Source organism: Astyanax mexicanus, chromosome 18 (genome assembly GCF_023375975.1).
Source record: "Astyanax mexicanus isolate ESR-SI-001 chromosome 18, AstMex3_surface, whole genome shotgun sequence".
In the NCBI taxonomy this organism is placed as follows: domain Eukaryota; kingdom Metazoa; phylum Chordata; class Actinopteri; order Characiformes; family Acestrorhamphidae; genus Astyanax; species Astyanax mexicanus.
Window position 1 is genome coordinate 7,775,396 of NC_064425.1, and position 17,942 is coordinate 7,793,337.

General features: G+C 35.2%; 1 protein-coding gene across 1 annotated transcript; it reads left to right on the forward strand.

Moving 5' to 3' along the window:
- Positions 1 to 650: 650 nt before the first annotated feature.
- Positions 651 to 16,112, forward strand: LOC103040336 (myelin protein zero-like protein 2). The gene is made up of 4 exons (XM_007229571.4): positions 651 to 735; positions 12,556 to 12,725; positions 13,651 to 13,861; positions 13,988 to 16,112. Exons 1-4 carry the CDS (start codon positions 675 to 677, stop codon positions 14,152 to 14,154), a joined length of 609 nt encoding a protein of 202 aa, XP_007229633.3. The 5' UTR covers positions 651 to 674; the 3' UTR covers positions 14,155 to 16,112.
- Positions 16,113 to 17,942: the final 1,830 nt, after the last annotated feature.

Genomic DNA, 17,942 nt, shown 5'->3' on the forward strand with positions numbered 1-17,942 from the left:
TAATCTATGAACTACAGACAACATTTATCCCAAATTCCAAATAAAAATATAGTCATTTAGAGCGTTTATTTGCAAAAAATGAGAAATGGCTGAAATAACATAAAAGATGCAGAGCTTTCAGACCTTAAATAATACCAAGAAAACAAGTTCATATTCATAAAGTTCAGAAATTACAATTTGGTGGAATAACCCTGGTTTTTAATCACAGTTTTCATACATCTTGGCATCATGTTCTCCTCCACCAGTCTTACACACTGCTTTTGGATAACGTTATGCCTTTACTCCTTGTGCAAAAAAAGTCAAGCAGTTCAGTTTGGTGGTTTGATGGTTTGTGATCATCCATCTTCCTCTTAATTATAATTCAGAGGTTTTCTATTTGATAAAATCAAAGAAACTCATTTAATTTTAAGTGGTCTCTTATTTTTTTCAAAAGATGTATAATATTATAATAATTATATCCTGTAACAATAATAATATCAATAGTTTATACTGTGCCTGCACTAGGAAGCAGTAGCCATTCATAGAATTGGATTGTGTGCCCATGGGCAGCTGATCCCAGATCAGGAGGCGGGGCTTAAGTCCAGCTCAGGTGGGGGCGGTCCCGGAGGAGGGGCGTGTGTCCAGTTCCCCAGTCTGGAGTTTTGCTTACAGAAAGCCTGGCCATAACCAGCGGGATGTGTGTGACCCCGGCTCTCCTGCATCTCCTGCAGCTCCTGCTCAGCCTGCACATGTCAGGTGAGATAAAACAGAGAATTACACCACCTTTACACACTTTTACACCACCTTTACACCACCACCTTCAGCTCAGATCAGACTGCAGAACTGTGTTTACACTGGGTGCTGTTTTACCTGACTGTTACCAGTGATATAAATACTGTAGTAATAAATGCTTATTTATATCAGTGCTGAAATAATAATTAAATAAGAATTCACCATTATCATGTCAAACATGAAGAAAGTATTGAGTGTGTTGTCAGAACTGCTGTGGTAATAATTAAATAATTATGCTTTATTATCTATAGCGTAGTAATAATTGAGCATTATTATCTATAGTGTATTACTTAATGTATTAATAATTTATGTATTAATAATACAGTATAATTAGGCGTTATTATCTAAAGTGTAGTAATAGTTTGATGTTATTGTTTATACTGTAGTAATAATTGAGCTTTATTATTTATACTCTAGTAATAATTGAGTTTTATTATCTATAGTGTAGTAATAATTGAATGTTATTATGTATACTGTAGTAATAATGGAGTGTTGTTATTTATACTGTAGAAATAATTAAGCTTTATTATCTATAGTGAAGTAATAATGGAATGTTATTATCTATACTGTAGTAATCATTGGGATTTATTATCTATACTGTAGTAAGAATGTAATAATTGGGATTTATTATCTATACTATAGTAATAATTGGATTATATTATGTCTAGTATATACATATATTATGTGTTGTAATAATGGACTGTTTTTGCTTTTAGTATAGAAATAGTACTTGTTAGTTGGCGCAGTTAGTTATGCAGTAATAATTGAGTGTATTGTGGTGTATCAGTAATAATTGAGCAGTAAATGTAAGCAATATTATCAATGGATTATAAATTGAGGGCCATTATCAATGTATTGTAACTGAGCTATGTTTTTAATAGTTTGTATAAATGAAATAGTAATTGAGTGTTATCAATGAATTAGCAATTAAGTATTTTAATCAGTGGTGTAGTAATTGATAAGTGTTGTTATGAATGGATTGGTAATTCAGTGTTGTTATAGATGGATTAGAGTTTGATGGTTGTTATCAGTAGATTAGTAATTGAGCATTGCTATCAATGGATTACAAACTAAATTTTGTTATCAATGAATTAGTAATTAATTTTTGTTATCAATGAATATTTTTAAATCACTCAGATTTAAATTCGGAAAACCACATATAATTTCTATTCCAAATCATGATTATGTGCTACTTTATGTTGGTTGTATCGCACGGATCACTGCAGCCAATAGGGCCAACGCTCACAGGTGCTGCCAATCAGGTGCCAATCAGGTGCTGCACCTGGGGGAACCAGAAGCTCCAAACGAGTATCAATAGCAGCAGCAGAAACACCTGTTTGGTGGTGGCAGAGAATATTTGGCCAAATTTTCATATGTGCAACCCTCATACTCAGCTCTACTGCTCATCCCACAAATGCATGTACCTTTACAACAATAGCGATATAGGATTTACTGCCAAAAAGCATTATTACAACAAAGAGTTATTCTACCAAAATCAATTTTATCACTTTTTGTGCTATGTTTACACAGTAAAAAAGGAAATCTACAAACAGTTTCATTACCTAAAAAAATGTATTATTTTCCAATTTGTTTTAGTTTACAATAAAAAAATCTGTACATTTTTTCTGTAAATTTACTTCTAAATACTGTGTAAATTCAGAATACCTCATAGGTTGAAAAGTCTGTAAAAAACATTATTTTCCAATAAATGTTCTGTTATTTCACAATCAGGATTTTTTTTTTTAAATATTAAATGTATTTGCAGATATATGGAAAAATATACCTCTTTAAAAAAGAGCATCACAAAATGAGGAAATTATGTTAAAAAGACAACATTTTGTATTATGCCACTGGGCAAAGGAATAAACATATAAAATTCTGTCTAAAAACAAAACAACACTTTTTTTTAAATAAATTGAAAATAGTTCCATTTTAGTACACTTAGCACAATTTAAGTAGGACTTGTGTGCTATTTTTATACTATAATTAAAGTATAATAAGTACAAAAAAAAAGGTTGTTCCATTTTATCACTCTTTAAATATACTGATTAATAATAATGTGGCTATAAGAAGACTTTAGTGTACTATAGCATAATAATGCTTAGTATACTTTAATCTACTTTTTTCACTAGGTTTGGTCAGTGATGATTTATAAATGTGTTGTAAATATATGTATTGATAGGAATCACAGCTTATGGATTATAGTTCCAGTTCTTCACTGCAGTTCATATGAATTATGTTAAATTGTTCGTACAGGGAGTTCTGAGCCTCTGTGGACTCTGACGGCACAGCTCAGGGAATTTTAATGACTTTCCAGTGTTTGTGGTTGTTGAGCCAACAGTGCATTGTCTTCAGCTTCCAGTCGTCTAATGCTTTTCCTGCATGCGTGCCATCTGTGCTCTTTTCTTTCACCACCCTTTTCCCAAAGTTGGTTGCTGGCTGACCTGCAGCAGCAGCAGGTCAGTTTATTTAAAGCTATACTTGAACAAAACCTCCACAGTATCAACACTTAAACAGCTTCCAGTGGTTGTTGGTTTTACATACAGAAAATGTGCTGGTAGGATCAATTACGCTTTGTTTTCTCAACCCAAACAAAACTAATTATTATGTGTGGGTGGGGCAAATTCTCTACTACTTCCTCCCACAAACACAATATGAATAAAATATATATGTAAAAAATCTATAGAAATTTTTAAAAGACCATAAAAAATTGACAACTAAAAAATAAAGAATTTATAAAATATAAAATTAAGAAAAATAAAATAATAATAGTAAAAGTAAGGTAAAATGATAAGAATGATTAATAATACCTATCTAAGAACACGGGAATCAAAATAAAATTTTAATAAATAAATAAATAAAAATAAACAAAAACAAATAAAAAATTAAAATAATAAAAAAGAAACATATATAAAAAAATCACAGGCTTTTTGATGGTGGCCAGAATAACTTTTCAGTTTCAGTTTCAAATCATTGAAACAGCTCACCAAAATCTCAGCCTGTCCTTTATATTTGACAATATTTGATCTTTGAACTTTACAGGAACTGAGTTTTATATTATTTACAGCCTGGCTCTGAATTCAGCTTCGTGCTGCAACAGAGAGAGTAAGAGAGAGAGAGAGAAAGAGAGAGCGAGAGAGAGAGAGGAAGAGAGAGAGAGAGAGAGAGAGAGAGAGAGAGAGAAAGGGGCGCAGCGCATTTTGCCTGATTTCTCTCGGTTAAATAACAGTAAAGATGGTGGTTATAGTGAGTTTTATACCATTGCTTTGCTGTTTAAACTACACTTGATTCAACCTTATTTATTAAACCTATTTTTTCATAACAAAACATACACGGGGCATTTTAGAGGGCTGGACAAGATTTTAATGAATTAATTATTTATATATTAATTCGAAACGAACGCTAACATATAGCCTTATAGATCTGTGTAATTCACATTTTTTACATTTTAAAATGTTGACGGGTAGCACGAGACACAAAAGCACGGTGGCATTGTGCTATGATGTTTCGCAAATATAAATAAATAAATAAATAAAATATATGGTATTTTGTTTAGGGTGCACATGGTGATTCAGACACGATAGTGTGGCTGACTGTTGACTGTTGTTGTGGTTTAACTTGGTCAGTCACGCAGCTCTATTTTCCGCCGCCAAGATAGAAGCACACCAGACATTTACTTGAACGCACGTCACTTCCAGACCACCACACCCATCGGCGTTAATATGTTTCTATGGTCAAACGCTATTTTAATGATGTGTGCGCAATGCGTGAAAATAGACTGTTGACGGGGTGCAAGATAGCAAAAAGCATCACGATGCATCTTGCGCAGGGTGTACGATAGGGCCCAATATTTTATCCCTTCTTCACTCAGGAAAGCTTCTGCTTTTAAGTTTAGAAACAAGATAATACAGACTGCAACTTTAAGTAAATTCAACATACCAAAGATTACAGAGCACATGTCTTAGGCTGATTGAATACACTACACAAGCTCATTATTTTAAACTGTGTAAAGTTGATTTTTGGCCCAATGATTCATTTAATCATGGCGTTTCCAGCTCCGAGCGATCCCCCTCCAAACCAGCATCCTGACAGTGGTGGGCGGTGACCTTGGCTCAGAGTGGAAAATTGGATTAGTGATGATAGTGCTAGCAGAGCAGATCACGTTGGGAGTAATCGCGGTAGGAGTGGCTTACGCTCTACACTGACTGGCCACTTTATCAGAAACCCCTCTGCTGTAGAGTTAGAGACAGTAGCTCGTCTGTAGGTGAATGTGTTGGGTTAAGGAGGGCCTGTTTTCATGCCTGTGAGGCAGCATGCCCTCACACTGCAGGTGAGGAATGTGAACAGGTTCTGGCCTGTTTCTCTGTGTGGGATCTGAAGCTTTGTTTAGAGAGTTGTGTATTCATGCATTTATGTGTATGTTATTTAAGTATTAAAATATACTTATGTTTATTATATAAGTATACTAAGCATCATTATGCTATAGTGCACTAAAGTGTTCTTGTAGACACTTTATTAATCAGTATATTTAAAGAGTGCTAAAATTGAACAACTTTTTTTTGTGCTTATTATACTTTAATTGTATAAAATAGTACAAAAGTCTTACTTAAATTGTGTTAAGTGTACGAAATTGTAGTAAGTCACAGTGCTTTTAAATACGATCACAGGTTGAAAAAAAGTGCTGGGTCATTTCTGGACACACTGCAGGTCCAGATGTGGTGTTAATCTGCAGATTAATCCTTGATCTGTTCACAGAATTCGGTTAGTTACACCACCGGGTTCCTGGGCTAAAGAGGGAATATATTGGCCCTATTTTAGCCATCTACAGCTGAGCCTATAGCTGTGCACTGTCTAGCTATATTTAGGGTGTGTCAGTGTGACTTTGTTATCGTAACGGCAGGAAAAGTACACCTTATGCTGCTCAAAACATGCAAAAGGCATGTAAGAATTCTCTTAACCCCTTTACAGGCCAGGATTTTTGTCAATTGTCTGCCTGACAATACACACAAAATCTTGAGGATTTCTATTCAAGCATTACATAAAAAGCTTTCATGTTTGATAAGAAACTAAAAGAAAGCATGATTGTAATTTTAAGAGAAAATATAAAAAAAATATTTAATTAAACTAATGACAAAATGATAATGAATAATGAAAAAAAATAAAAATAATTTGGCTTTTTCCTGAACTTCATTTTAAAATTAATGTTTTCCTGAATACAAATCAAACAGTTCATGTCCTCCAAACCTTTAGTTTCGTTATATTTGTCTAGTTTTTACGTCTATTTTCGAACATGCTGAATTTGGGTTGATTCCTGTTACTGATCTGGAATTATCAATTGGAGTAGAGAGAAAATAGGCAGCTTCTCCAAGTGTCCTGTAGTAGATTTCAATGTAAATAACTTATTTTACTGCGATTTTTTTTTTTCACCCACACCTGTAGCCTGTACACAGGACAAGGCATTTTTTTAATGGGTCAATTAATCATGTTTGTGTTTTGTGCGTAACATGAAATAACTATGGTGCTACTGTGTTGCCAATATAGCAATGAACTTCTGACTGTTCACATTTGTATAGGTTGTATTCAGTCAGTGGTGCACCTGTGTTTTTCTTTGCTAAGATAGCAATACACCAATACAAAATTTACTTGATGACACCTCATTTCCAGACATCCATGTCCATCAGCATAGCTATATTCACAAGCACTGTTGCTATTTAAATGACACAGATGGAAGGTGTGAAAATAGACTGTTGTTGGGGTTTAAGATAGCAATGAGCATTACAACATGCCTTGTGCAGGGTGTAAGATAGGGCCTTTTTTTAATAGTTTGTTTTACTAACCATTCATACACATCATGGAAACATAGTAGGCTACATAATATTTGTAACACTACTGTCTAGAATGAAAATACAATAAAAAAATACTAGAATGAAGAAGGAAGTTAATAATAACATTAATATCCAGAATTTTATGTTTAGATAACATTAATATCTGGAATAAAGTGCCCCCAGTGACCTAAGCTGAATGAATTTTGGGTAAAGGTTATGTGAGGTGTGTCAGGATGAAGCGTGTGTTAGAACGTTCTGGTAGAACAATAGAAAAGCTATTAGACCTTCATTCTCTCTTACCGAAAACTATTTTAGACCATCTACAGGAAACACTTACTGTACTCTACAAACCACTACTACACTCTCAACTCACTGGCCACTTTATTAGAAACACCTACTACTATCTTGTACTTTCACTCACTGGCCACTTTATTAGAAACATCTACTACTACTATCTTGTACGTTCACTCACTGGCCACTTTATTGGAAACACCTATTACTATCTTGTACTTTCACTCTCTGGCCACTTTATTGGAAACACCTACTAATACTATCTTGTACTTTCACTCACTGGCCACTTTATTGGAAACACCTACCACTACTATATTGTACTTTTACTCACTGGCCATTTTATTAGAAACCCCTATTACTATCTTTGTGCTTCCACTCACTGGCCACTTTATTAGAAACACCTACTACTATCTTTGTGCTTCCACGTACTGGCCACTTTATTAGAAACACCTACTACTACTATCTTGTACTTTCACTTACTGGCCACTTTATTAGAAACACCTACTACTACTATCTTGTACTTTCACTTACTGGCCACTTTATTAGAAACACCTACTACTATCTTGTACTTTCACTCTATGGCCACTTTATTAGAAACACCTACTACTACTATCTCGTACTTTCAATCACTGGCCACTTTATTAGAAACACCTACTACTATCTTGTACTTTCACTCACTGGCCACTTTATTAGAAACACCTACTACTACTATCTTGTTCTTTCACTCACTGGCCACTTTATTGGAAACACCTACTACTATCTTGTACTTTCACTCACTGGCCACTTTATTGGAAACACCTACTACTATCTTTGTGCTTCTACTTACTGGCCACTTTATTGGAAACCTAATATTATGGGATTATTTTCAGGGTTGTTTGAGTCTCTCCCCAGGGAATTATTAGGAGGATCTGGACTCTTGCCTAAAAACAAATGTTCATATTTCATTCTTGAGATAATACACACACACACACACACACACACACACACACACACACACACACACACACACACACACACACACACACACACACACAAACTGTGTAAGTGGGAGTGTTCGCTGGTGAGTGTGTAGGGTGTGTGATGGATGAGGTGGTGTTTTTCTCCTGCTCTCAGCGAAACACTGTGTCAGTGCTCTGTGTGTTGGTATATATATGTATAAAGAAAACATATAGAGTTATATAGTACACAAAAATGTGTTTAACAAACCAGAATATGTTTTATATTTTAGATATTTCAACCTTTTGCTTAGAGGACAGATTTGCACATCTTGCCATTTTCTGAAATCATTCCAGACTATGAAGGAACACATAAGGAATCATGTAGTGACTTAAAAGTGTTAAACAAAACAAAATACTGATTTTATCTGGGGAGCTGTTAACTTGTGGTTTCTAAGTCTGGTAACTCTGATGAACTTAACCTGTGCAACAGAGGAAGCTCTTGCTCTTCCTTTTCTGGGGAGGTCCTGATGAGTGCCAGTTCCGTCATAACATTTTTGATGGTCTTTGCGACTGAACTTGAAGATTCTTTCAAATTTCTTGAAATGTTTCGGATTGACTGACCTTAAGTAAATCTTAAAGTCATTTTTTTTAGTAGTAGTAATTTAGTAGTTCTTGTCACAATATGAATTTGAACATTACTCAAATAGAGCTATTCACTGTAAACCTGTAACTCTACCTCTTCACTACTTTCCAACTGATGCTCTCAAACACATTAAGAGGAGCAAGAAATGCAAGTAATTAACTCTTGATGAGTTCAGCACAGCTGTTAACTAAAGCCTGAATTCCAGGTGACTCTACCTCATAAAGCTGACTGAGGAAATCCAGCCAAGATGTGCGAAACTGTCTAATCTAAGCAAGAGGAGCTACTTTGAAGAAAGTAAAATATAAAACATATTGTGGTTAGTTTAACACTTTTTTTGTTTACTAAATAATTCTGCATGTTTTTCTTTATAGTTTATAGTTAAGCATTAATCTAGAATGCAAAACATTTTTTATAATTTAAAAACTCTTAATAATATTGCATAAACGTTGACAGCACTAATGTATATATTTGAGACATTTTACACTTCTGTATATTGAGACTGCTTAGTGACTTCTTAACTCCACTGATCCCCATGTTCTTTCCTCTGAAGTGTGCTGAGATATGAACGTCATTATCACTCACGTTGGCTTTTTATCATAGATTTGATTCATCAGCAGCTCAACTCCCCCAGTCATATCCCATAATCCTCTTTAACATGGGAGATTATCTGCGGTCAGTCCAGCTACTTTACAAACACGTCCTTCACACGCCACCACCAACACTACTGTCATCAGCAGGGTTTCCAATAAAGTGGCCAGTGGGTGGAAGCACCAGGTAGTAAGTAATAGGTCTTTCAAATAAAGTGGCCAGTGAGTGGAAGCACAATATAGAGGTAGTGTTTATAATAAAGTGGCCAGTGAGTGGAGGCACAATGTAGAAAGTAGTAGGTGTTTCTAATAAAGTGTCCAGTAATTGGAGGCACAAGATATTAGTTGGTGTTTCTAATAAAGTGGCCAGTGAGTGAAAGTACAAGTTATTAACAGGTGTTTCTAATAAAGTGGCCAGTGAGTGAAAGGACAAGGTATCGGTAGGTGTTTCTAAAAAGTGGCCAGTGAGTGGAAGCACAACATATTAGTATGTGTTTCTAATAAAGTGGCCATTGAGTGGAGGCACAATGTAGTAAGTAGTAGGTGTTTCTAATAAAGTGGCCATTGAGTGGAGGCACAAGGTAGTAAGTAGTAGGTGTTTCTAATAAAGTGGCCAGTGAGTGGAAGCACAATATATTAGTATGTGTTTCTAATAAAGTGGCCAGTGAGTGGATAAAGCACAAGATGTTAGTAGGTGTTTCTAATAAAGTGGCCAGTGAGTGGATAAAGCACAAGATGTTAGTAGGTGTTTCTAATAAAGTGGCCAATGAGTGGATAAAGCCCAATATATTAGTATGTGTTTCTAATAAAGTGGCCAGTGAGTGGAAGCACAAGGTAGTGAGTAGTAGGTGCTTCTAATAAAGTGGCCAGGGAATGGAAGCACAGGGTAGGACTGGTTCTCATCACTCGTTAAACTCTTTCATATCTTACACAAATTTCCATATTTTCTATAAATTTCTATCTATCTCTCACACACACACAGACACACACTTCAGTTACACACACACACCCTGTATAGAGAAGAATGATTTAGTGTGTGCTGATGTTCAGAAGTTAAAGTGAGTGCTGTCATTATTTAGACTCTAAAAAAGGATCATGATATATGATATATATTAACATTGCTGTTTTGTATTTTCTGCTGCTGCAGTTTCTCTGACTACCGTTGCCACTATTGAAGCTCCACAGTTGACATGGCGAAACACTAACCACAATTATTTCCTATAACCCTCCTCTTGCGATGATACCAGCAGGCTAATTGGCTCTATGTTAAAGGGCAGGTCCCCTAACTAGTAAATTGTGCTAATTTTATCATCTCTTTTTTAATCGGAATAGTGGAATGATGTTAGTCTGGAGCCTCGGACAATACTTCATAAAGTGACAAACAGGAATGTAGGAACTGTCTCTGATTGGCTGGGGGAGAACATGTGACAGAATTTTAATTGGAAGGTGGATTGAGGGAAATTAAGTGAAACAGGAAGGATACAGAAGTATTCAGGAACCATCAACCTTTAACAATTTAATTTTCTGAAGTAATTTATTTCATGATCAGGATGAATCATTAGATATTTAGGAAACTTGCGCTTGTTTAGTACTGATTGTAAATAAAAACAAAAACATACCCTTTAGTGCTCTATAGGACCCAGAGTGTGACTGAATGCAGTTTATGTACAGTACCAGTCAAAAGTTTGAACACACCTTCTCATTAAGTGTTTTTCTTTATTTATTTAATATATTTTCAACATTGCAGATTAATATTAAGACATAAAAACAAATAAGGGACACATATGGAGTTACATAGTAAACAGTAAAATTGTGGTTTGTCCTCCACGTTAATCCCCTGATCTAAACCTGATGAACTGAGATGGTGATTTGAGGTGATTTAATTGGGATGAGCTGGAGCTTCACAAAGTGAAGAAAAAGCAGCAACTATTTGTTCAGCACCTCCAGGAACTCCTTCAAAACCTCCTTCAAAACGCTGAGAAAACTATTCCAGGTGACTCTCCCTCATGAAGACACTGAGATTAAAATCTCACCAAGAGTCTGCAGATCTGTCCTCAAAAATCAATGTGATACTTGATAATTTAGCATGTGTTCCTGAATAGCTTTTATATAGTCTTCAATATTAAATTTACAATGTAGAAAATCATAATAATAAAAAAAAAAACACACTGATTGAGGAGAGGTGTTTCCAAACTTTTGACTGGTACTCTATGTGTGTGTCTGTGTGTGTGTTACACTGGATTTTAAGGAATGTAAAATGTTTCCTGATAAGAATAAAAAAACTAAAAAAACAGGCGCTTCTGTTTAAAGTCTGTCAATGGAAGGAGAGAGGAGATAGCCACACACACACACACACACACACACACACACAAACACACAGAGTCATAACATACTTAATGAGAACTTGGCTGAAGAACCAATTCAGAATAATAATATCAGTACAGCTCCACCCACAGTGTAAATAGTATGGATTAAAGGGGTCATATCCTGCATTTCCCTGTGTTTTATTTCTCTCATTAGCTTTACTTCTAACACCTCAAAAATGAGCACATCATATTACATCAATTGATACAGTCATGTATTAAATTTGCTTGGTTATGATTTACATTTACAGTTACAGTTACAGTACTTTCTCAGAACATTCGAACTGTAACAGTTTCTGGATGTTCTTAAGGCATATTTATTCATTTCTGATAATGTTGTTGCAACCTCATTTGTCTAGAAGAGAGCAGAACTCTCCTATATACACAAATTTCATCCAGTCTCTTTCCTATTATTGAAAAATTAAAGCTGACCTTAACTGAGGTGGATATGGCCTGCAATTCTTCAGATGTTTCAATGGATTTTTTTGGATAATTGCTTTGTTTTCTCATCTATTTTTGAATTTCTTTAGATCGCAGCGTAATGTGTTGGCTCTTTTAATCAGGCCTGGTTGTGGCTAGTAGTGAAATTGAACTCAGCTTTTCAGCAAATGTGATTAATAACAGGTAATTCTTAGGGGGGTGGGGAGTGGGGTTGGCTTGAGTCCCTTTTTTTAACCTTTATAAATAAAATCACCTGCTTTTTGTTTTTACACAGGTTATCTTTGTCTAATATAAAAGAATGTTTGTTAATCTGAAAAATGAAAGTGTGACAAAAAAGCAAGAACAATAAGTCTCTAAGTAATTTTTCACACCATTGTATATATATATATATATATAGATACATATCTTGATTTTGTGACATCACGGCAATAATGATCTTAAAACAGGTTTTGAAGAAAAGCCTGTTTTAAATAAGCTCTCTTTATTATGTCACTTACTGTACACACATCTATCAAACTACTTACAAGCCATTTAGCCCCGCCCACCCATGCTGGAGTTTTAAGGAGTGTTTCAGATGACAATGTTTTAAGGATGAGGCAGCCAATCAAAGCAAATCTTGTTTAAATATGTATCTCCCCCTCTCCCTCTCTGTCTCTTTGTTTCTCTCTCTCTCTCTCTCTCTCTCTCTCTCTGCAGGCTGGCTGGGTGTAGATGCTATTCGAGTGTATACTTCAGGATATGCAGAGGCGGTGAATGGGACGGACGTTCGACTTAAGTGCTCCTTCTCAAGCTCCGCCCCCATAAGACGCTCCGCCCTTACCATTTCCTGGAGCTTCAGGCCCCTGGGCCCCGGAAACGAGGAGACAGTAGGTTCTAACAAAATATACAAAGGAATGTTTTGGATGTTGACTGGTCTATATATTAAACCTGCTAGATATTTACAGGTTGTCTGTGATTGGTTGGCGATCTAAGTGACTGCTGGATATAAGATCTTTCAGCCCAGGGCTCCAGACTAACTTTTTGCACAACCAACCCAGATGCGTCCCAAAGCTTTCTATCAGTCGTCTCAAATTGAAAATCGTCTGTCCAAATTAAATCATTTGTGTTGCAAAATGTACAAATTGTAGTTGACTCTAGTTGAGGCCAAGCCAACAACTCTGCTCTACTGCACATGCTCAGATTGACCTTTTAGTTGAACTGAATGTTGGTCATTCTATTTACATGTTGGGCGTGTCCTCCCACCTCTCACTTACCATCAGTGTGTAGTCATTCCCCACAGACTGCCTTCTCATGGAATTTGCAAATGTATTCAACACTATTAAAGGCCTGGCCTCAGTGTTAAAGTCTATATGCCAACTGGTAACATTTCCATTATTTATCTTATATGATTGACCATAAGGCAGGTATGAAATAGACCAAATAAATTCCAAGTCCCCAGTTAAATTAACCAAAATATAGTGTTGTACCCAGATGATTAAATTAATGTACACCTTTTTATTGGCAAAACTTATTTTTTTTAGTTGATCCTAAAGGATAGTCCGCAAAACTTATACAAAGCACATTTCGTAAACCTTAAATCAGGCCAACTAAAACACAAATTAAATGTTTAAGTTGGTGAGAGTTAATATTTGAAGTTTCAATACATATAAAAAATAATTATCTGGGCTAAGGATTTCTAGTTGGCCTCAAAAATCGAAAAATCTAGTGCAGTAAGTTGCCTTGAAATTTTTAGTTTTCTCAACTTTTTTATTTTTTACAGTGTACTGTAAGCGTTCTGATGTTCTTCTACAGGTGTTCTACTACCATGAGAAGCCCTTCCCCCCGTCGGAGGGCCGTTTCATGAAGAAGATAATATGGTCGGGGGATATTTCTTCGCGGGACGCCTCCATTGTGGTGCGAAACGTGAAGTTCAGTTACAATGGAACCTTCAGCTGTCATGTGAAGAACCCACCGGACGTTCACGGAAACGTGGGAGAGGTGCGGCTACGAGTCGTCACTTCAGGTGAGTTATGAGGTTAAATAGTAGGTGTTTCCAGTGAAGAACAAGATGGTACTGTTGGTGTTTCCAATAAAGTGGCCAGTAAGAGTGAGAATTAAGCCATTTGTGTTCTTCTTTCCCTTTTTTCAGCCTCTTTCTCAGAGATCGTAATTCTTGCGGTGGCCATTGGAGGCGCTGTCCTTCTGATTATAATCATCCTCATTGGGATAGTGTCTATAAGGAGATGTCGGAAGAAGGAGAGAATGGAGAGGGAAGAGGTTGTTCCCAGGAGATACAAAGATCCTGACCTGTGGTAAAAGAGAGAGAGAGAGAGAGAGAGAGAGAGAGAGAGAGGGATGAAATATTACTCAGCCAACTGAAAAACAGGTTTCATATTTCATGAAATGCCCTCTTGATCTTTCCCATATAAACACACATAAAGCCTTCCAGCACTCACTGTGAATGTAATTCTCATCAATCTCCTGAAAATACCAGCAAACTGCTGCCAAACTGGCCACTTTAATGGAAACATACTTTCTACTACATTGTACAGACCCAAATCATCATTTTCTTTGGCTTTTGTTTGATTGCAGACAGTATGAACCAAATGTACCAGTCAAATACCAGTCAAAAATATATAGAAAAACATATGGAATATTTAGTGAGCAAAAAAGTGTTAAACAAACCAGAATATGCTTTATATTTTACTTTCTTCAAAGTAGCACTTCTTGATTAAATTAGAGAGTTTTGCACATCTTGGCTGCATTTTCTCAGTCAGCTTTATGAGGTAGAGTCACTTGGAATTCAGGCTTCCAGTTAACAGCTGTGCTGAACTCGTCAAGAGTTAATAACTTGAATTTCTTGCCTCTTAATTTGTTTGAGAGCATCAGTTGTAAAGTTGTGAAGAGGTAGAGTTACAGGTATACAGTGAATAGCTCTATTTGAGTAATGCTCTAATACATATTATGAGAAGAAAAAACTACTTAACTAAGTAAAGAATTACTGTAAGAAATGAAGGTCAGTTAATTTGAAACATTTCAAGAGCTTTGAAAGTATCCTCAAGTGCAGTCACGTATAAGACCATCAAAAATGTTATGATGGAACTGGCACTCATCAGGACCACCCCAGGAAAGGAAGAGCAAGAGTTCCAGCCTCAGAAACCACAAGTTAACAGCTCCCCAGATAAGAGCACCTAAATGCTTCTTTACAGAGTATTTTGGTTTGTTTAACACTTTTAACTTACTACATGATTCCTTATGTGTTCCTTCATAGTCTGGATCACTTTAATATTCATTTACAATCAATGTAAAACTTAAATATTACTAAAATATTTTAAATGAGAAGGTGTTTCCTGCAACACAAAAGACACGTTATAACTGGTAGTGAAACAGCTACTACCTTGTAAATCAACTCACTGGCCACTTTATTAGAAACACTGGTAACTCTTTCTATGAATCAGGTATCTACAAAGCATTATAAATGCATTCATAAAGCTTCATTAAATATTCATAAGGCTTTATAACACTTGACATAAGACTTTCTAAATATACATACATGTTTATAATCTCAAACATAAAATGTTATAACACCACAGTATAAAGCTTTATATCACATATTTGCATTTGCTGTTCTTTATTGGTTAGAATTAGTCAGGCTTATGTCAAGTGCTATAAAGTATTAAGAATGGTTTATGAAGCTTTATGAATGCCTTTATAATGCTTTATAGATACCCGATTCATAGCAAGTGTTACCGAAACACTTACTATCTTCACCTTCCCCTTATTGGCCACTTTATTAAAAACACAAACTTTGCACATAACACCAGCAAAAGGTAATTATATGTAAGATGTTTCTGATAAAGTGGCCAGGACATTTTTAAACAGTGTTGTTTATCAGTGCCTTAACAGTACATGCTGTACATAATCTAATGTATTATAACTTTGTAAACAGATGCTTTTTAGATGTGTTAGGAATATTATGGTAATATGTAATGTTTTAATTTTTATAGCTGTTGTGTAGAGACAATGTGTATTGATTATATGATGCTTTAAATGTTTTAAACAAGTATATATAATATATTAAATTGTGTTTATGTAATAAATTGAGCTCTCTTTTTCATTGTGTAAACATTTCTTTATGAATGGGCCAATAGAAATGAGCCATGATTTATGGTCAGTAAAAAAGTGTTACATTAACCTGTATTAATGTAATGTAGTAATCTGTAAAATTACCATTTTGGTGACTTGACTTTTTTAAATTTTAAGTTTTTCTTTTATGTATTTATTGATTTATTTTGCCTCCCACACCTCCCCTCTTTGGAGGACCATTTCAACCTTTTTTAAAGTTCTAAAGTTCTTGTAACTGTGATCATTGAACACAGGTACATATACAGTCTCCACTGTGTACTGCACGCCTTCCAGCAACAACCTACGCCAGGCATTTCCTGTAGCTGTGGATCAGATCTGCACATCATTCACAAGAAATTTTAGCTCATTCTTCTTGCAGAACTGCATTAGCTATGTTGTATTCCCTGGACTTCTTAAGTGTGCATTCTCTTAAAGTCAGTCAATATCCTCTGAAATCTGGGCTCTAATTGGCCACTTCAAAACCCGGATTTTGATTTGGGTCATTGTCCTGTTGCACGACCCAACTTCTACAGAGTTTTAGCTGATGTAATGTGAGAGACATTATCTTATAGAAAAGCTTGAGACATTTGGGATTTTTTTCTTTCCCATTACAAATGTAAGCTAGCCAGGCCCTGGTGCAGCAAAGCAGGCCCAAATCATTATGTTGCCTCCACCATACTTTACAGTTGGGATGATAATTTTATGGTGTTTATTACAGATGTAGGGCAGCAATAAATCAGTCTTAGTATAATCTCTCCACAAAGCATTGTGTCAGTACCATTGTGTTTTTATAATAATTATAGTACTAATGATGAAAGGAAAAAAGATCAGTGAGAGTATATATATTTATATATATATATATATATGATTTTTATTTACTTATTTTCTACACTGATCTGATGCTGGTTGATTATAAGTATGTATTTGGGAAGAAATTATGATATGTGAACTGAACTGAAAAATCAGGGGGATAAAAGGCCAAAAATTAATCTAACTGTTGGTTAACACTGCCCCCCTGTGGGGAGAGTTCAGGCACTACAAGAAATCTGGTATCAACCCCAGCTTGAGGATCAAAATCTTTTAAAATACTTTAATTCTGGAATTTGAAGTAAATTATATATTATACAAATTATATAGATAGATAGATTTGTCCAACAATTTGTCCTCTTTTGAACTCTGGTATGTCACCCATAATGTTGTGTGCATTGCAATATTTTGAGCAGAACTGTGCTCTTACACTGCTAATTGAACCTTCACACTCTGCTCTTACTGGTGCAATGTGCAATTAATGAAGACCCCTGCATCTCACACTTACAATTCCAATGAGGCACAATTATTTTGTAAATTAATGAATGAATAACTATACATTATAATATATTTACTATAAATTATACTGTCAACTATAGATAAAATATCTCACTTAATACAAAGAGTGCAAGAATCTATACGTCTATAAGTTTTAAAAATGTGCTACAGGTGCAGGTATCAGCAGATAATGACAATGCTAAATCAACATGTACATATATTTGTATTTAATAAAGAGGCCAGGCATGTCAGTTGAATATACTTATAATTAAGCACTTCATACTAAAGGGCCATTAAGCATTATATTTTCTGTAGTAACTGTGTGGATCATATGAACATTATAGAGCATTATAGAGTGCCTTCCACGCTTCCTGTAGTGTATTACAGGCTGTCAGAATGAAAGTGTGGATCTCATGAACATTATAGTGCGAAAATATACATTTTTGCAATGTTTGAGTCACTCGGTTGTTGCTATTAATGTTTTTTTTTTTTTTAAAGTGGCTTTAATATTACCCAAATACTTTAAATTCTGTATTTATTATTTTATATATAATCTTATTTAAAATTTTTATCCCATTTTCTCCCAATTTATACAGCTTATTACCCACCCCACTTATTAGGACTCCCCCTATTACTAGTGATGTCCCAACACAAGGAGGGTGAAGACTAGCACA

What these genes read in the sequence shown, in the direction of transcription:
- LOC103040336 (XM_007229571.4), top strand. Translation starts at nt 675, where the DNA reads ATGTGTGTGACCCCGGCTCTCCTGCATCTCCTGCAGCTCCTGCTCAGC. An exon ending in GCTCAGCCTGCACATGTCAG is followed by an intron (nt 736 to 12,555) that starts GTGAGATAAAAC and finishes CTCTCTCTGCAG; the next exon opens with GCTGGCTGGGTGTAGATGCT. An exon ending in GCTACGAGTCGTCACTTCAG is followed by an intron (nt 13,862 to 13,987) that starts GTGAGTTATGAG and finishes CCCTTTTTTCAG; the next exon opens with CCTCTTTCTCAGAGATCGTA.